At 40.7% G+C, this 17,026-nt stretch overlaps 1 protein-coding gene across 2 annotated transcripts in view; it reads left to right on the top strand.

Annotated features, from left to right (window-relative positions):
- dync1i2a (dynein, cytoplasmic 1, intermediate chain 2a) overlaps window positions 1-17,026 on the top strand; it is a 63,556-nt gene that overhangs the window by 14,929 nt on the left and 31,601 nt on the right. The window contains exons 3-5 of one of the 2 annotated variants that reach the window (XM_060930006.1): window positions 2,688-2,802; window positions 10,771-10,861; window positions 12,712-12,827. In XM_060930006.1, coding sequence (XP_060785989.1) covers window positions 2,688-2,802; window positions 10,771-10,861; window positions 12,712-12,827 — 322 coding nt within the window. Of the gene's footprint in view, window positions 1-2,684; window positions 2,803-10,770; window positions 10,862-12,711; window positions 12,828-17,026 lie in introns of both variants that reach the window. The other variant, XM_060930005.1, reaches the window with a different exon arrangement.

Genomic DNA, 17,026 nt, shown 5'->3' with positions numbered 1-17,026 from the left:
TGTGTCCATTTGATATGCATCTTTGGCTCTGGAATTCTTGAAACCACAAATAATTCTGTCAACCTCTGTTTGAGACACTTCCTTTAAATTAAAAACTGCAGTTGCAGTATTTACTACCATATGTGGTTGTGCTATATAATGGAATTTATGAGTCAAGTTCTTTACAGAATCAATGAAATACGTATTTAAAGCTGTTGCAATCTCATGTGAGTCTTGAACTAGGCTATCATTTAGCTGCAGCTCCCTTATGTCTTTATGTGCAGCATTATGTCCTGTTAGTTTCTTTATATTTATCCAAATCTCCTTTGCATTGCCTTTCGCATTACTTATTGCATTTATGAAAAAAATTGCCTTTGCATTTCTAATTTCTTTAATAACTTTGTTTCTGAGAGAGGTGAATATTTGTCTATTATGTATCATTTTTGTCTTTAAAGCAATCTTAAGTGCATGATCTCGCTGTTTCATCAGAGACCATATTTTGCTATTTAACCATGGGAGATGATTACTTTTTCTTGGTCTCAGTTTCATCTTTTTCATGAAACCATTCATGGTTTGTTGAACAACAGTCATGAATGTGTTACAGTTGTCATCAACATGTTCATGAATAAGATGATCAGACCAATTTATTTGATTAATGGCATTTTCCAGGTTATTCATTTCACCCTTCGGTATCCTTAGCTGTTCTGTGTTTTTTCTACAGGCATTAGTAAACCTATTTTTAGACAGTTTTCTTGAGAAGAGTATAAGATTATGATCAGATAGACCTGTGACCATATTATATATTTTTTGTATTCTTTCTCCCTTGTTGCTAAAAACCAAATCTATGCATGTGTTTGATGAGCTACTTATTCTAGTGGAGTCCTTGATGAGTTGTGAGAGATCAAAACTCTCTATTAGTGACTGAAGTTGTTTCCTATTTTTCTTTTCATTCCAATTTACATTAAAGTCTCCAAGTAAAATAATCTCTTTCTTAAAATTACATTCTTTAAGAACAGCCTGTAATTGCTCATAGAAAATACTGGAGGCTGATGGAGGTCTATAAATCCCAATTAGGATAAAGGACATTTGTGGGGACAGTGTTATATTAACACCTAGACATTCCAGATCATTTATACATGACCAGTGAATCTGTTCACATTTTAAATGATCCTTGATATAGAACATCACCCCTCCTCCCCTACCCTCAGACCGATCTTTCCTAAAAATATTATAACCTGGTACATATAACCCACCCATGGGAGAGTTGGCATGAAGCCATGTTTCAGATATACATAAGTCTAAGTTCGACTCAACAAGTAGATGTTGAACTTGATCACACTTTGATAAAATACTTCTAATATTCAGATGACCGCCAAGCAAGCCCTTTGGTTTGGCTTTTGGATCCCACATAACTCTGGCGTGGTTAAGAGTTTGAAAGAACTTATATTTGCGATGTTTACCAATGGCCTTATTAATTTGTTTTCGGTTTGTGATAGTCGAGGGCAAAAACTCACCCAACTTATTAACAGTCCCAGGTGATAATGTCTCTGATGTTACGTTGATGTATGATGAGGTTCGTGAGTCACTCGAGGCCACTTCCCGACTAGCCTCTCCAGCTTGACCCACATCATTACGCGGAGCTAGCCGCGCTCGCCGATTCAGGATAGTAGTTGTCAGGTCGATAAAACGAAGGTCCGCCAAAGCTGCTTGCGCTCCCGAAACCGCAGGTCCGCCAGTCCCTTGTGTTAACGTGAATGCCACCTATTGAGACACGTTCATTGTCCAGAGAGAACGTAAGGCACCGAGATTGTAAGAAATGCCGCCAAACTGGGCTTTTAAAACCCGGTGGCTTCAGGAATTCCGAGTCGTCCGGCATGTTGTTCACAAAGCGACGTGTGATCTCACGAGATTGCTATAGCAACCACAAACATGGCTGTGCCCATGTACAGCTCCGGATACCGAATCGAATTTTTAATATCAAAATTATGCCGTTTGTTGAAATTTGTTATGCATCTAGGGTTGTCGGGATGAAATTAGGTATTGTTAGTGAATTGTCAGTGAATCATGATTCATTAATTTTTAATACATTTTTATGAATCGCGGATTGAAATGGATCGATAGATCGGGGATCGATTAATCGTCATACCTCTAACACTCACTGATGTCATCACGGGTCGCACTGGACAAACTAGCTATATTTTGGTTGCAGCTGGGAAACAACTTTTCAGGTTCGGAATCAATTAATTTTTGGTCAAAATGCTCCGAACAGTTCAAAATTTGGTGCGCGAGCAAGAACAGAACTCATTCCCTGTTGGTCGAAAAGGTGTAATAGTGCTTTGCATTAGTATTCACCTCCATTGAACTTGTCCACATTTTACACACGTCACATGTTACTTCCAGGAACTGAAATGGACTTTTTACTATGTGATTTACACAATGTGTCTGACATTTAAAGGAAGTATAATTTTATCTGTTTTATTTTTTATTTGCTTGCATAAGTATCCTCCCTCCACCCCCTGGGCCAATACTTGGTAGAACCACCTTTGGCTACAATTACAGTAATCAGCTTTGCACATCTGGATCCTCATATTTTTGCCCATTCTTAGAAGAATTGCTCAAGCTGGTAATGAAGCTTGTTGAACAGCAATATTGACATTTTCAATATTGACTTTTTTTTTTTTAAAGCATACTTGTCTCCCCCCCAGCAGGCGGAGCAGCTGAAAGAACCTGCTGTGGTGCAGGATGACTCTGATCTGGAGAAGAAGAGGAGAGAAGCTGAAGCACTGCTTCAGAGCATGGGAATTGCACCAGATGTGCACCCAGGTAAGACTCGCTTCACACACACTTCTTACTTCATCAGTACTCTCACCCATCACCACAGTTCTCTGGATTCGTTGGTCACCTGGGACTCGTTCTTTGTACGTGGATTACTTGGCTGAATTGGATTGAAAGCCTGGCTTTAAAAAAAAGAAATAAAATAAATAATTCTCTAAGCTGTTGTTGGATGTGTCGCCATCAAAACAAATCTATAAGTAGAAACCTGCTCAGGAGCGAGCTTGTTCAGATCAAACAAGAAGTTTGACCTGGCTGTAATGGCTCCACTCATTTGTGAGCAACCCATTGAAATAGTCACAAGATTAATAAGAAAGATGTTTGTGACCATTGAGAGTTTCTTTGGCAAATCCTGACAGTGCATTGTTTAAAGCCAGTATCTCACTGGGCTGTGACAGCCTGCGACTAGTTGGAGACACAACAATTGTGATAAAATATGCGAGCTGGTGACTATTTTCACTTGGAATCACACTGAATTGATATTCGCATATTTTACCGCAGTTGTTGTGTCTCCAACTAGTCGCAGGCTCAGCAGGCAGGGAAGTAGAGGAAGCCTCACGGAAACTGACTTGAGAAGGGTTCGCGACGGCTTTGCGATACCAGCGACGCATTTGCGGCTATTTTGAGAGAAATTTTGTCGCATGAATTTTTTGAACCTGTTCAAAATTTCAGCGACGAAGGAGTGACACTTTGCGACTCATGCAAGGAAATTGAGAAGCCCCGTGAAGGTTTCAAGACACTTTTGAAACACTCTCGTGAATGACGTTCGCAATTTGTCGCAAGCTGTCGCAGCCCAGTGAGATACTACCCTTAGTGGAGAGTATGTATTGCTCTTCTGCTTGGGCAGCATCTGTGGCCCAAGTAGAAGAGCAATACCAAACATAAGTCATTATCAAAAATGTTTAGCAGTTATTCTTTCTATAACCAGATTCTTCCTATAACGTGTTCCTTGATAGCTACAACTGACAATTTCTTTCCCCTTCTTTTCAACGATACACAAGGACGTGAATGATGCTTGGTCAGGGTCAAACTTGTGTTGCCAGGCTTCAAACCAAGACACAGCAAGAATTTATGGCATTATGATTGCCTAATCTGATATGGTGACCATCATGAAAGACAAAAATATCGTGTAGTCTCAGGGATGAGAGTTTTCCGCTTTTCGGCGGACTTCCGCTTTTTCTGAGCGAAAATCGATATTCTGCCAAATCCGTTGAGATGTTTTTTTCATTGAGGGGGGTTGGGGTATGTTCCTTCGTGATACTCAAGTGTACGATGATGTTACATGTTTACATTTTCGCCATCTTTAGTCTCGCTAAGTCTCGCGGTAGAATACGTGTTATCTCCAATGTAATTAGCTAAAACATTGCTGGCGAGAGCATGATAGCCAATCATAACAGTTCTTACAAGAGTGTGGGAGAGAACAAAAGCCAATCATAACAGTTCTTACAAAAGTACCCGCATCGTTCTATTTTATCGAAACTTGCACATGTTCATCGTCGCTGCGCTTCAAAAATACGTTTCTCTTTCGTATCGGCTTTTTTACTCAAAATGCCGAATACAATTGACAAGCGAGACGAAGCGAAGGTACGTGAAATCGATGCTGGTATAAAAAACAGAGAGAGGACTGACAAGCTTTTGTCTTTGGCCAAAAGGCTGAAGAAGAAGTCGAAATGATTAAATGAAAATGAGAAGTGACTGTGAACTATAAATAATTGTATAAAGTGTACACAGACATTATCCCATAAACTTAGCATTCGTTTGATTTAATACATTGAACATGTACAGTGGTGCTTGAAAGTTTGTGAACCCTTTATAATTTTCTCTATTTCTGCATAAATATGACCTAAAACAACATCAGATTTTCACACAAATCCTAAAAGTAGATAAAGAGAACCCAGTTAAACAAATGAGACAAAAAAAATTATGCTTGGGCATTTATTCATTGAGGAAAATGATCCAATATTACATATCTGTGAGTGGCAAAAGTATGTGAACCTCTAGGATGAACCAGTGATTTCAAGGTGAAAATAGAGTCAGGTGTTTTCAATCAATGGGATGACAATCAGGTGTGAGTGGGCACCCTGTTTTATTTAAAGAACAGGGATCTATCAAAGTCTGATCTTCACAACACATGTTTGTGGAAGTGTATCATGGGACGAACAAAGGAGATTTCTGAGGACCTCAGAAAAAGTCTTGTTGATGCTCATCAGGCTGGAAAAGATGACAAAACCATCTGTAAAGAGTTTGGACTCCACCAATCCACAGTCAGACAGATTGTGTACAAATGTAGGAAATTCAAGACCATTGTTACCCTCCCTAGGAGTGGTCGACGAACAAAGATCACTCCGAGAGCAAGGCATGTAATAGTCAGTGAGGTCATAAAGGACCCCAGGGCGACTTCCAAGCAACTGAAGGCCTCTCTCACATTGGCTAATGTTCATGAGTCCACCATCAGGAGAACACTGAACAACAATGGTGTGCATGGCAGGGCTGCAAGGAGAAAGCCACTGCTCTCCAAAAAGAACATTGCTGCTTGTCTGCAGTTTGCTAAAGATCACATGGACAAGCCAGAAGGCTACTGAAAAAATGTTTTGTAGATGGATGATACCAAAATAGAACTTTTTTGTTTCAATGAGAAGCGTTATGCTTGGAGAAAGGAAAACACTGCCTTCCAGCATCAGAACCTTATCCCATCTGTGAAACATGGTGGTGGTAGTATCATGGTTTGGGCCTGTTTTGTTGCATCTGGGCCAGGACGTCTTGCCATCACTGATGGAACAATGAATTCTGAAATATACCAGCGAATTCTAAATGAAAATGTCAGGACATCTGTCCATGAACTGAATCTCAAGAGAAGGTGGGTCATGCAGCAAGACAACGACCCTAAGCACACAAGTCGTTCTACCAAAGAATGGTTAAAGAAGAATAAAGTTAATGTTTTGGAATGGCCAAGTCAAAGTCCTGACCTTAATCGAATGGAAATGTTGTGGAAGGACCTGAAGCGAGCAGTTCATGTGAGGAAACCCACCAACATCCCAGAGTTGAAGCTGTTCTGTATGGAGGAATGGGCTAAAATTCCTCCAAGCCGGTGTGCAGGACTGATCAACAGTTACCGGAAACGTTTAGTTGCAGTTATTGCTGCACAAGGGGGTCACACCAGATACTGAAAGCAAAGGTTCACATACTTTTGCCACTCACATATGTAATATTGGATCATTTTCCTCAATAAATAAATGACCAAGTATAATATTTTTGTCTCATTTGTTTAACTGGGTTCTCTTTATCTACTTGTAGGACTTCTGTGAAAATCTGATTATGTTTTAGGTCATATTTATGCAGAAATTTAGAAAATTCTAAAGGGTTCACAAACTTTCATGCACCACTGTATATGATGGTCAGTAAATCTGAATTAATGCTGACAGTTTTGAAAACTTAAATATTTCAAAAGACTTTGAAATCATATGCAACTAATGAGGACATAGGGTGACTGACCTTTTCTCCCAAAGAAATTTTATTTAATATATGAACATTTTGATAATTAATAAAACTTGCGTTTAATGTGAATTTAGTTTGTCATTTTTGTTGATCATAAATTATAACCATACCCTTGAATGTAGAATGTGATTTTATTTTGAATTCAAACAATACTCCTATTGATTTGAAACATATTTTCATGTAAATATATAAAAAAGACAACAGATTTTTTATCTACTACAGTTCAGATTGCAGGAAAAGTGGTTTGTAAGGCCTTATTTTTCAAAATTTTCCTGGGGGGGACCCCCGGCTTTGGGCGCCATCTTGTTTTCTGCTTTTTTGGTGACCATCCACTCTCATCCCGGAGTCTCATCCCGGCATTATGTCAACTTATCTTGTATTTGTTAAGTGACTTCTGAAGGGCTCGGCCCTGTATACGTTCCACACGAACACGTCCACATGTCCACTGATTAAATTGGGGTTGAGCCACAATCATACAGACAACATAATCTCTAATTTCCCCTTGGGATCAGTAAAGTGTTGTGTTGTCTTCTAAACATAAATTAACCTTACTATCAGCCAAATGTAGTAGCTTCAAACTTCAAGATTTCGAGATAATTTAATAGCTCTTTAATAAAACTCATAGCTCATCCGGCTGACCGGCATTGAGCTTATGCCATTATGTGTTATCCATCTGGTGTTGTCCACATTTCACGAAATCGATTCTTCTCCTTCAATTCTTCACTGATTTTTATTCTTTTTGGCAGGAAGGTAGATCTGCCTGGGGTGCATATAGCTTCTACCCAGATTTGCTTAATTAAGTCAAGTCAAGTTTATTTGTATAGCGCTTTTAACAATAGACATTGTCGCAAAGCAGCTTTACAGAATTTGAATGACTTAAAACATGAGCTAATTTTATCCCTAATCTATCCCCAATGAGCAAGCCTGTGGTGACGGTGGCAAGGGAAAACTCCCTCAGACAACATGAGGAAGAAACCTCGAGAGGAACCAGACTCAAAAGGGAACCCATCCTCATTTGGGCAACAACAGACAACATTAACAGTTTTAACTGTTTTCGTTGATGTTATAAACTCTTCATTGATGGAAACTTGAGTGCAAAACTGTTCATGACAACTGCAGTCCTAAAGTTAGCAAGTCAGCTGTAGTCCTCAGCCATCAAAGCGTTACTGTAAGAGTCCAGAGCGTCTTCCAAGTGTGACTTCCATCTGTCCATATGGGGCCGTCCTCCACAGGAGCGATGTGATGAGACTCTGACTAGATATAGGGCATCAGGATGGATCAGGCAGGTCCGAGGAGCAGAAGAGGTCAGCATCTCGATCTTAGGATTGGCATGTAAGTCCTCAGAGGGACAGATGGGGGGGAGAAAACACAGGTTGTTAGGTATACCCAATGTCACCTGAATAAGTAGGAACAGTGTACGTTTTGCGCTGAGTGCAAGCAGGGACTCTGGCAAAGCTAACTATCACTAAAAGGGGAGAGCCAGAAGGTAGCACAGGCATGAGGGAACCCCGGGACATAAAGCAGCAGCCACTACACCGTCAACAAACTCGAGTGAACAAGCGAGTGGGGGACTGACAGCATCCATACATCCCAGTTTACCAAAACACTCTGTCTGAGGACCCTCCAGATCTACTCTTTTCCTTCATGAACACTATTAACAAAAGGCTTGACTAAATAAGCTTGAATAATTACAATTATGAAGTTATGGACTAATTAAGCCTTAATGAGCAGGTCAACAAAAATTGCTTCTTTTCGGTCAATTCCTCACTGTTCTGGATACTTTCTGGCAAATAGGTCGGTATTCCTAGGGTGTATATAGCTTCTGTATACAGCTTGTATATAGTACTTACAGTGGGGCAAAAAAGTATTTAGTCAGCCACCAATTGTGCAAGTTCTCCCACTTAAAAAGATGAGAGAGGCCTGTAATTTTCATCATAGGTACACTTCAACTATGAGAGACAGAATGGGAGGAAAGAATCCAGGAAATCACATTGTAGGATTTTTAATGAATTAATTGGTAAATTCCTCGGTAAAATAAGTATTTGGTCACCTACAAACAAGCAAGATTTCTGGCTCTCACAGACCTGTAACAACTTCTTTAAGAGGCTCCTCTGTCCTCCACTCGTTACCTGTATTATTGGCACCTGTTTGAACTTGTCATCAGTATAAAAGACACCTGTCCACAACCTCAAACAGTCACACTCCAAACTCCACTATGGCCAAGACCAAAGAGCTGCCAAAGGACACCAGAAACAAAATTGTAGACCTGCACCAGGCTGGGAAGACTGAATCTGCAATAGGTAAGCAGCTTGGTGTCAAGAAATCAACTGTGGGAGCAATTATTAGAAAATAGAAGACATACAAGATCACTGATAATCTCCCTCAATCTGGGGCTCCATGCAAGATCTCACCCCATGGGGTCAAAATGATCACAAGAACGGTGAGCAAAAATCCCAGAACCACACGGGGGGACCTAGTGAATGACCTGCAGAGAGCTGGGACCAAAGTAACAAAGGCTACCATCAGTAACACACTACGCCGCCAGGGACTCAAATCCTGCAGTGCCAGACGTGTCCCCCTGCTTTAGCCAGTACATGTCCAGGCCCGTCTGAAGTTTGCTAGAGAGCATTTGGATGATCCAGAAGAGGATTGGGAGAATGTCATATGGTCAGATGCAACCAAAATAGAACTTTTTGGTAAAAACTCAACTTGTCATGTTTGGAGGAGAAAGAATGCTGAGTTGCATCCAAAGAACACCATACCTACTGTGAAGCATGGGGGTGGAAACATCATGCTTTGGGGCTGTTTTTCTGCAAAGGGACCAGGACGACTGATCCGTGTAAAGGAAAGAATGAATGGGGCCGTGTATCATGAGATTTTGAGTGAAAACCTCCTTCCATCAGCAAGGGCATTGAAGATGAAACGTGGCTGGGTCTTTCAGCATGACAGTGATCCCAAACACACCGCCTGGGCAACGAAGGAGTGGCTTCGTAAGAAGCATTTCAAGGTCCTGGAGTGGCCTAGCCAGTCTCCAGATCTCAACCCCATAGAAAATCTTTGGAGGGAGTTGAAAGTCCGTGTTGCCCAGCGACAGCCCCAAAACATCACTGCTCTAGAGGAGATCTGCATGGAGGAATGGGCCAAAATACCAGCAACAGTGTGTGAAAACCTTGTGAAGACTTACAGAAAACGTTTGACCTCTGTCATTGCCAACAAAGGGTATATAACAAAGTACTGAGATGAACTTTTGTTATTGACCAAATACTTATTTTCCACCATAATTTGCAAATAAATTCTTTAAAAATCAGACAGTGTGATTTTCTGGATTTTTTTTTTCCTCATTCTGTCTCTCATAGTTGAAGTGTACCTATGATGAAAATTACAGGCCTCTCTCATCTTTTTAAGTGGGAGAACTTGCACAATTGGTGACTGACTAAATACTTTTTTGCCCCACTGTATAGCTTGCAGCATTTATTGTGCAAGGTGACCCACTTTAGATCGTTCCTTCTGGACTAGACAGGGCCGGAGTGAGCTACACCGTCACTGACGGTTTCGTTGTGTCTTTAAAACCTTCTTTACAGAGAGTTGGTGCCTTAAAAACTGTCAGCTGTAATACCGATAAAGGCATTTCCTCTTTCTGGTGATTAGTCCAGGCATGTAGTTATTGTCTGCTGGGTTTTGCATAGCAGACACAAGGGGGCAGAAGAGCTCCAGGCTACACTGTGAGGGTAAGGGCTCTGTGTTGGGTGTCCATTTATCAGCACTCAAAGCTGCTGGTAGTAAATACTGTATAAACTGACAAACATTGTATTGTTTAATATCACTTCATGAATTTTAAGCAGTAACACATTTAATATGATTCAGAAATATGAAAATAATTTATTTATTCACTTTGCTGTATCTGATTCTGAACAATTGACTTGTTTTTTGTGTGAAAATATCGACAGATAGCGTGACCTGAAGTACAGAAATAAACATCAGTTGTAATGTTTCTGAATTGTATTAGAAATGGTTCTAATGGTTTGTATACACATTTACAATTCTGAATGATGCATTCACAATTCAGTTATGCATAAAAGTATAAATGGGGTGGAAAAAATGTCTGTAGTGTTCACACAACATCTCAAATTTAATGTATTACTGCACTTCGCTTCATCCTGTCGTCTTATCCACGTGTGCGTTTTGTGTGCGCATACAACTAATTTGTGCATAAAAACATTGGAAGTATGTCTTTAAACATTAAGAGCATGCTAAAGTATGAAGTTGTATTGTCATCAAATGAATCTGTTTTTTTTTTTTTAAATAAAGATTTATTGTGTATATTGTTTTTCTCCCTCATCTGATTGTGCAATATCTCATCAAAACAATAATATCTAACTTTTTCATTTGTATTTAAGTTTAAAATTGTCTTTATTAGCTTTCAGGTCACTCATGCCTCCATGCTTGTGTAATTTTGTCCCTCAGTTTCTGGGTCCTTGTCTCCCACGACCAAATCTGCAGGCAGCCCAAGTGAGGCAGGTAGCCAGGATTCGGGCGACGGCACCACAGGACCCAGGTATAATCACCGCCATCGTTCTTTCTCACTTTCTCTCCCTTTTTGTAATTGATAGTGCCGAAGACGTTGATGATTGTGGGATTGCATGAGCGACAGACAGTCTGTCTGTGCACCAAAGGCAGAGTCAAATGTTTATGTTGTTTAAAAGCTTTGTGTGTGGTTTAGCGCGCAGGTTTGAACAGGTTGAACGTTTGTCCTCACCGTTCTGTGCTATTGCCTGCTTTTGCTTGCATCTCAAAATGAACTAGTGCCACGTAGAAAACCTTTGGTGTGGAGATTAAATATTTGTTCTTGTTGTTTGCATGTTAGGTAAAGTCTATGTTGTAATATTTCTCATGTCATTTTCGCATATTGTTGCATAGTATTTGTTTCTTGAGGCAATAGGATCATAACATTTTATTGTAGTTTATTTTAAGAGGCTTTCATTACCACTGTTCAAAAGAGGAAATGCATTCAAAATACATTCACAATTCACATATAGTATATCATTCCGGTGAAGCAAACTATTTCTCTGGGTGACAGAATGATGATGTTTATTTGTGAATGATCAGAAATAGAAGTGTGTGCCAATTTTAGTTAAAGTACAAATAGCTCACGTCACAATCTGATTGGTCGTGAGCTCTCTGGGGGACTCTTTAACCCCTGATTAAAGTTTGGGACTCTAAACTGATGTTTTGAAACTCTAAACCACTTCTCTCTCTCACACACACACACGTACACGTGTGAACGCAGCCCTAGAGGGAGTACTTTGGAGCCCGAGGCCCTCCGTGTCCACTCATTTCCCTCTGCTGTACCACTGCATCCTATGCACATGGAGGTCATTTTTCTAACCACATACACACACTCAGACATCCACAAGGGCTCATGTACATCCTCCTGGACCACACGCTGCCCTGCCACACACACTCCCCCCACACACTCATAGGTAGATCTACCTACTCACTTGTGAGTCATGGCCAGGTCTGTGACGCAGCTGGCCGGTAAACATGTTTGAGGCAGAGTAACGCTACTTCTTGCTAGGCATGATTCACGCAGATTTGTTTTTCAGAGGGGTACAATCAGCTTTCAGTGGTAAAATATATATCGTGATGCATGCACGACCCATTCTATTTAATGCTAATACTTTACGGCAAGGAGGGTTTTTGATGTCGGTAATATTATGCGTTATTGTAAGGTCTATTTCAATGAATGTAAAGATGTGTCCTCTGTCCTGACTGTTAATAACATGTTCTAACATGCTAGCAATTGGTGTGAAATGTTTCTCCAACCATGCTAATAAACCTCTTTTGAAATATTCTCTTTTTCAATAACACTGGGCTGTCGCTGCGATACTAACAGGACTCTCCACTGGGACTCTGATCCTTCTACATTACTGCTTCACTCCGAGCTGGGGTACCGCATTCTCCTTTTTCTCTTGTTTTGAATCTTCTACTCTTTTTTTTTTCTGCTCACTTTTACTGATCAAATTAATTTACCTATGATATATTAGCACAAAGGGAACCGTCTGGTCCCGTAGTTGATCATTTCCTACATCGTCCTGTATTAAATAGGCCGCTTGATTTGGCATCTAATTCTAGTCTTGTTTAGTTGAGGGACCAAATAATTCTTTGAGCACACGTGTTTCTCGGTATTCCCATGTGCTGCTGATAAAACATAAGAGATGTTTCCCGAAAGAACAAGTGAGGCAGTAGTGCCGTTTTGTGATGGTTGTGTGAATGTTTGGCTTTGGCACTGTTCTCTTACTCATGTCTGACTGGCTGCTTTCTCATTTGTTCATTTGGTGGGTTTTTATCTCTCTATTTATTTATTTTTTGTTTTGTTTCTCTGTCCACATTTGTTCCCACCCCCAGGCGAGGTCCGGTGAAGCTGAGCATTGCAAAGCTGACTCAGGTGGACTTCCCTCCCAAAGAGGTGGTGTCCTACACCAAGGAGACTCAGACCCCCACCATAAGTGAACAGAAAGAGGGTGAGTTCCGACCATGAAAACACTCAGCGGCAGATGTGTCCTTGCTGCCCACGTGTCTACAGTTAGCACATCACATTTTTTTTTCGTATTTAGTGCTATGTTATTGCTTAACATTTTTTTTTGTTTTTCTTGATTTTCAACCCCGACAGCTGCTTTTTGGAGTTATGAATATCCTCTTTAAACTTCCATACTGATTTTTACAATCAAAACATCCAATGTTCTATACCCTAATAATCCCCCCCCCAACATATATACACACACGCACGCATGCACACACACAAGGGGGGAAAAACACACACAAACAACTAATGGCCTGTTATGCTTTGAAAACTGCAAGCATCAGCACCATATGTTTTCCACACACTCTTCTTTTGTCTACCCAGTTTGTTTTCAGGTAAATTCAGCATGCTGGTAGTTGCAGACATAACTTGTAATGACATGCCAGTCAATGGTGCCGTGTGATCTGACTGCAGGACCCCAAACCTCTCTGATCAGAAGTGTGTGTCTACCTGCGTGTGTGTATGTGTGTGCCTGCCTTCCTGTGTGTGTGTCCGTGCCTGTGAATCTGTGTTTGTGTCTCAGTGAGTCTGGGGTGTGTGTGCGCGTGTGCGCGCGCATTTGAATGTGTCTCTGAATCTGTATCTATCTGCATGTGTGTCTGTGAGAGAACTTTCTTTGGAAGTGATCTGAGATGAGCAAGCTTGGAGATGAAAGCTAAGGGAAAATTGCAGAGTCCCGAGAAACATAAGAAGCCAAGGAAAGATTAAACTCCCTGATACATCTCTCTCTCTCACACACACACACACACTACTCTTATGCTTGCCTTATGTTTTTCCTACTGAACACAAGACCAATTTGCATTTTGCATGGGGAAAAACAGGCATGACATGAAGGCGAGTGATACAGAAAGAGTGAGGGGGTGGGAGAAGGAGAGCATGAGACTGAAGGATGATATGATGAAGTGTGCCATGGCTTGCTAAAGCATCTGATGAATGTCAATATGCATGAAATTGCAGCTTGTAGCTTTTATTTTATTTCAGAAAAAAAGAAAAGGCTCCATTCAGTGTCTGGCTTGTCGTGGTCTTTAGGTCTGTCCTCATGTCATGCACATGCTGGTGGAAGGTGGAGGTGCAGGGATAATAACTGTGCTGTGTGTTAGGAGTTTCATTACAGGCTTTTTGTTCTGGTTTATCTAATATTTACTGTAGATGTTTTTGAGTTGTGCAGAGGTCTTTATATTTAACCTAAATCGTAATGCGCTGGTGTTGGATTTGTATCAGGCTGCGTTCTAAAAAAAAAAAAAAGGGCAGCACGGTGGTGTAGTGGTTAGCGCTGTTGCCTCACAGCAAGAAGGTTCCGGGTTCGAACCCAGCGGCCGGCGAGGGCCTTTCTGCGTGGAGTTTGCATGTTCTCCCCGTGTCTGCGTGGGTTTCCTCCGGGTGCTCCGGTTTCCCCCACAGTCCAAAGACATGCAGTTAGGTTAACGTGGGGTGCCCTTGAGCAAGGTACCGAACCCCTGCCTGCTCCCCGGGCGCTCTGGTGTGGCTGCCCACTGCTCTGAGTGTGTGTGTGTGTTCACTGCTTCAGATGGGTTAAATGCAGAGGATGAATTTCACTGTGCTTGAAGTGTGCAGGTGACGAATAAAGGTTTCTTCTTCTTCATTTGGATATATTTTTTTTTTAAATTTTTGTTGATATTGTGAACGTGTTTAAGTCACACAAGTGAAATGTCAGGTAGTATGTTGTCTACGGAGTGTGTAAATATGTAATGAATATTTCTTGTGTGTATTAATATAATGGTGTCCGAGGACGGTCACCGAGAGTTTCTGAAAATTATGTTCATAAATTAATCTTTCTTTCTTTCTTTCTTTCTTTCTTTCTTTCTTTCTTTCTTTCTTTCTTTCTTTCTTTCTTTCTTTCTTTCTTTCTTTCTTTCTTTCTTTCTTTCTTTCTTTCTTTCTTTCTTTCTTTCTTTCTTTCTTTCTTTCTTTCTTTCTTTCTTTCTTTCTTTCTTTCTTTCTTTCTTTCTTTCTTTCTTTCTTTCTTTCTTTCTTTCTTTCTTTCTTTCTTTCTTTCTTTCTTTCTTTCTTTCTTTCTATTCTCTTTCCTTGCTATCCTTGTTAAAGTGTATTGAGTCTTTCCATGGCATTGTAAAAGTGTGTTTAACAGTGCCAATATCTGCAGACAACATCACACCAAAATCCCCCTCCACCTCTGCTTCCATCTTTTCCTCCTGCACTATGTAATCATTTCATCAACTCTTTTGCCTTCCCGTGCAGGCACGTAACTAAACACATTGGGTGACATTGAGAGGCTTTCACGCCTCTTGTCCCTGCCACTCAGGGTGATGTCTCTCTCACTCTCTCTCTCACACACACACACACACACACACACACACACTGTCTCTGATTGAGTGATTTGTCTTGGGCTGTAGAGTTAGTGAAGGTCTGTTCTCTGAAGGTCAGCAGGTGGTACTCTACAGAAGCAGAGGCTACAGGACTTGCTGCTCTGCACGCACAGACTCCGCTGCTTGTAGCTTCGGTTGATGCACGCGTGCTGATTTAAGGCTCTTGATTTGCAGCATTCAGTGTCCCTTTTTATTTATTTTTTAAAAATTCTCAGTCTGCATGAAATCTGACTGTGCTTTTGTCGTTTTTGAGAACAACCAATTGTTGGTTTAAAGGAAACAGGCATTCTGAGATTTTCTAAAATGGCAGAGTCCTGTATGGATATTCTCTTCATGAAATACAAACTTTCCTAAGGATAGACCAACTCCAAATGAAATTCCATTTTCATGTCTTTTTTTTTTTTTTTTTAACTGTCCCATGCATGCATGTATAAAGCAGCCAGTCGTCCAGCGAGTGTTTATTCCAAATCAAGTTTCCCAGCATTCTGGTGTATCCAGGCAGTAGTTGCTGACTATCATGTAACCTCACAGTCCAATTGCTAAACAGAATTCTGTTCGAAGATGAGCGTGCAGTACGTTTCACAAGGTTTTCGAACCATCTGAAGTTGTGAAACGGTTTCTCTGTGAATGTGAACTTTAATTAAAGGTGATTGTTTTAATCATGCTCTCTCTACAGGAGGAGCACTACTCTATTTTAATCACCGGGGCATGTGAGAGGCCTCTCTCATCGAGGGCCTCTCTGAAAACTCGGGCACCCTTAACCCAGCACTCCATTGCCAACCACAAAACTGCCTGCTTTTCAAAATTAAACTTATTGTCTGAGTTTGAATTTATCATTTACATGAGCATTATCCTCCTTAAAAACATGTGTTTAATCAATCATGGAAAAATGAATAATGTGTGGGATGCACCCTTCAGTGCATAATATCAAGGTACATAAGAAATCATGACTAATAAGTGCCAATCTTTTTGTCAGCATGTGAAATGTGCATGAAAGTTTTAAGAATTTATAGCGTATGCTAAGACTGAACCTGAATTCAAGTGCACGTTCTTGCATACATCCATATTGTTGTCTTTTCTTTATATAGGACAAGAAACCTATATTGGCCTTAAAGGAAACTTCAAAGCAAGATACCGTAATCACACAGCTTCCTTCCGAGACGTGCAAAAAAAAGAAAAAACGCACTACAGAGCTCAGCAAACATACCTGGTTGCTGAAAGACACTAACACCCAGTTCACACCACAATGGAAATAGCAGCACGTGCCAAGCCATACTCAAATGTAATCAAGAAATGCAGCCTGTGTACAGTAGAAAAGTTCTTCATAATATGTAAACCTAATGTGTACCTTAAACAAAAGAAACAGATTGGCCAGTATGCAAGTAATTCAATTTAAGAACAGTTGATAGTTCGTCAGTTGAATGCATCTAAAGAGAGAGGGGGCAGGCTTTCTTGAAACAAGTTTGTGGTGCAGCTATCAAATGAATCTTTCTTAATTTTTAATTGTAATTGTTTAAATAAAATAATCTAACAAAGTCCCTTCCCACGCCATGTGGTGGCGCTGATTTCCGTTTCCATAGCCCTCGGTCTCTCGCCTATTACATAGCTAGGGTTACAGTGGGGGGCGAGTCCTCCGGTGACCGCAAGAGTTTGACTCCCCACTCACATCTGTATTGCAGCGTGCCTTGCCAGACAGTAGTAGGTACCATTTTTATGCTGGTCTTTGGTATGACCCGACCGTGAATAGAACTCCCGATCGAGATGCGGACACAGTAACCGCTAGGCCAACTCG

The sequence above is a fragment of the Neoarius graeffei genome, chromosome 9 (genome assembly GCF_027579695.1).
Source record: "Neoarius graeffei isolate fNeoGra1 chromosome 9, fNeoGra1.pri, whole genome shotgun sequence".
NCBI classification, from domain to species: domain Eukaryota; kingdom Metazoa; phylum Chordata; class Actinopteri; order Siluriformes; family Ariidae; genus Neoarius; species Neoarius graeffei.
Note: the sequence above shows the minus strand (reverse complement) of the source record. Positions and strands in the feature narration are given on the sequence as shown.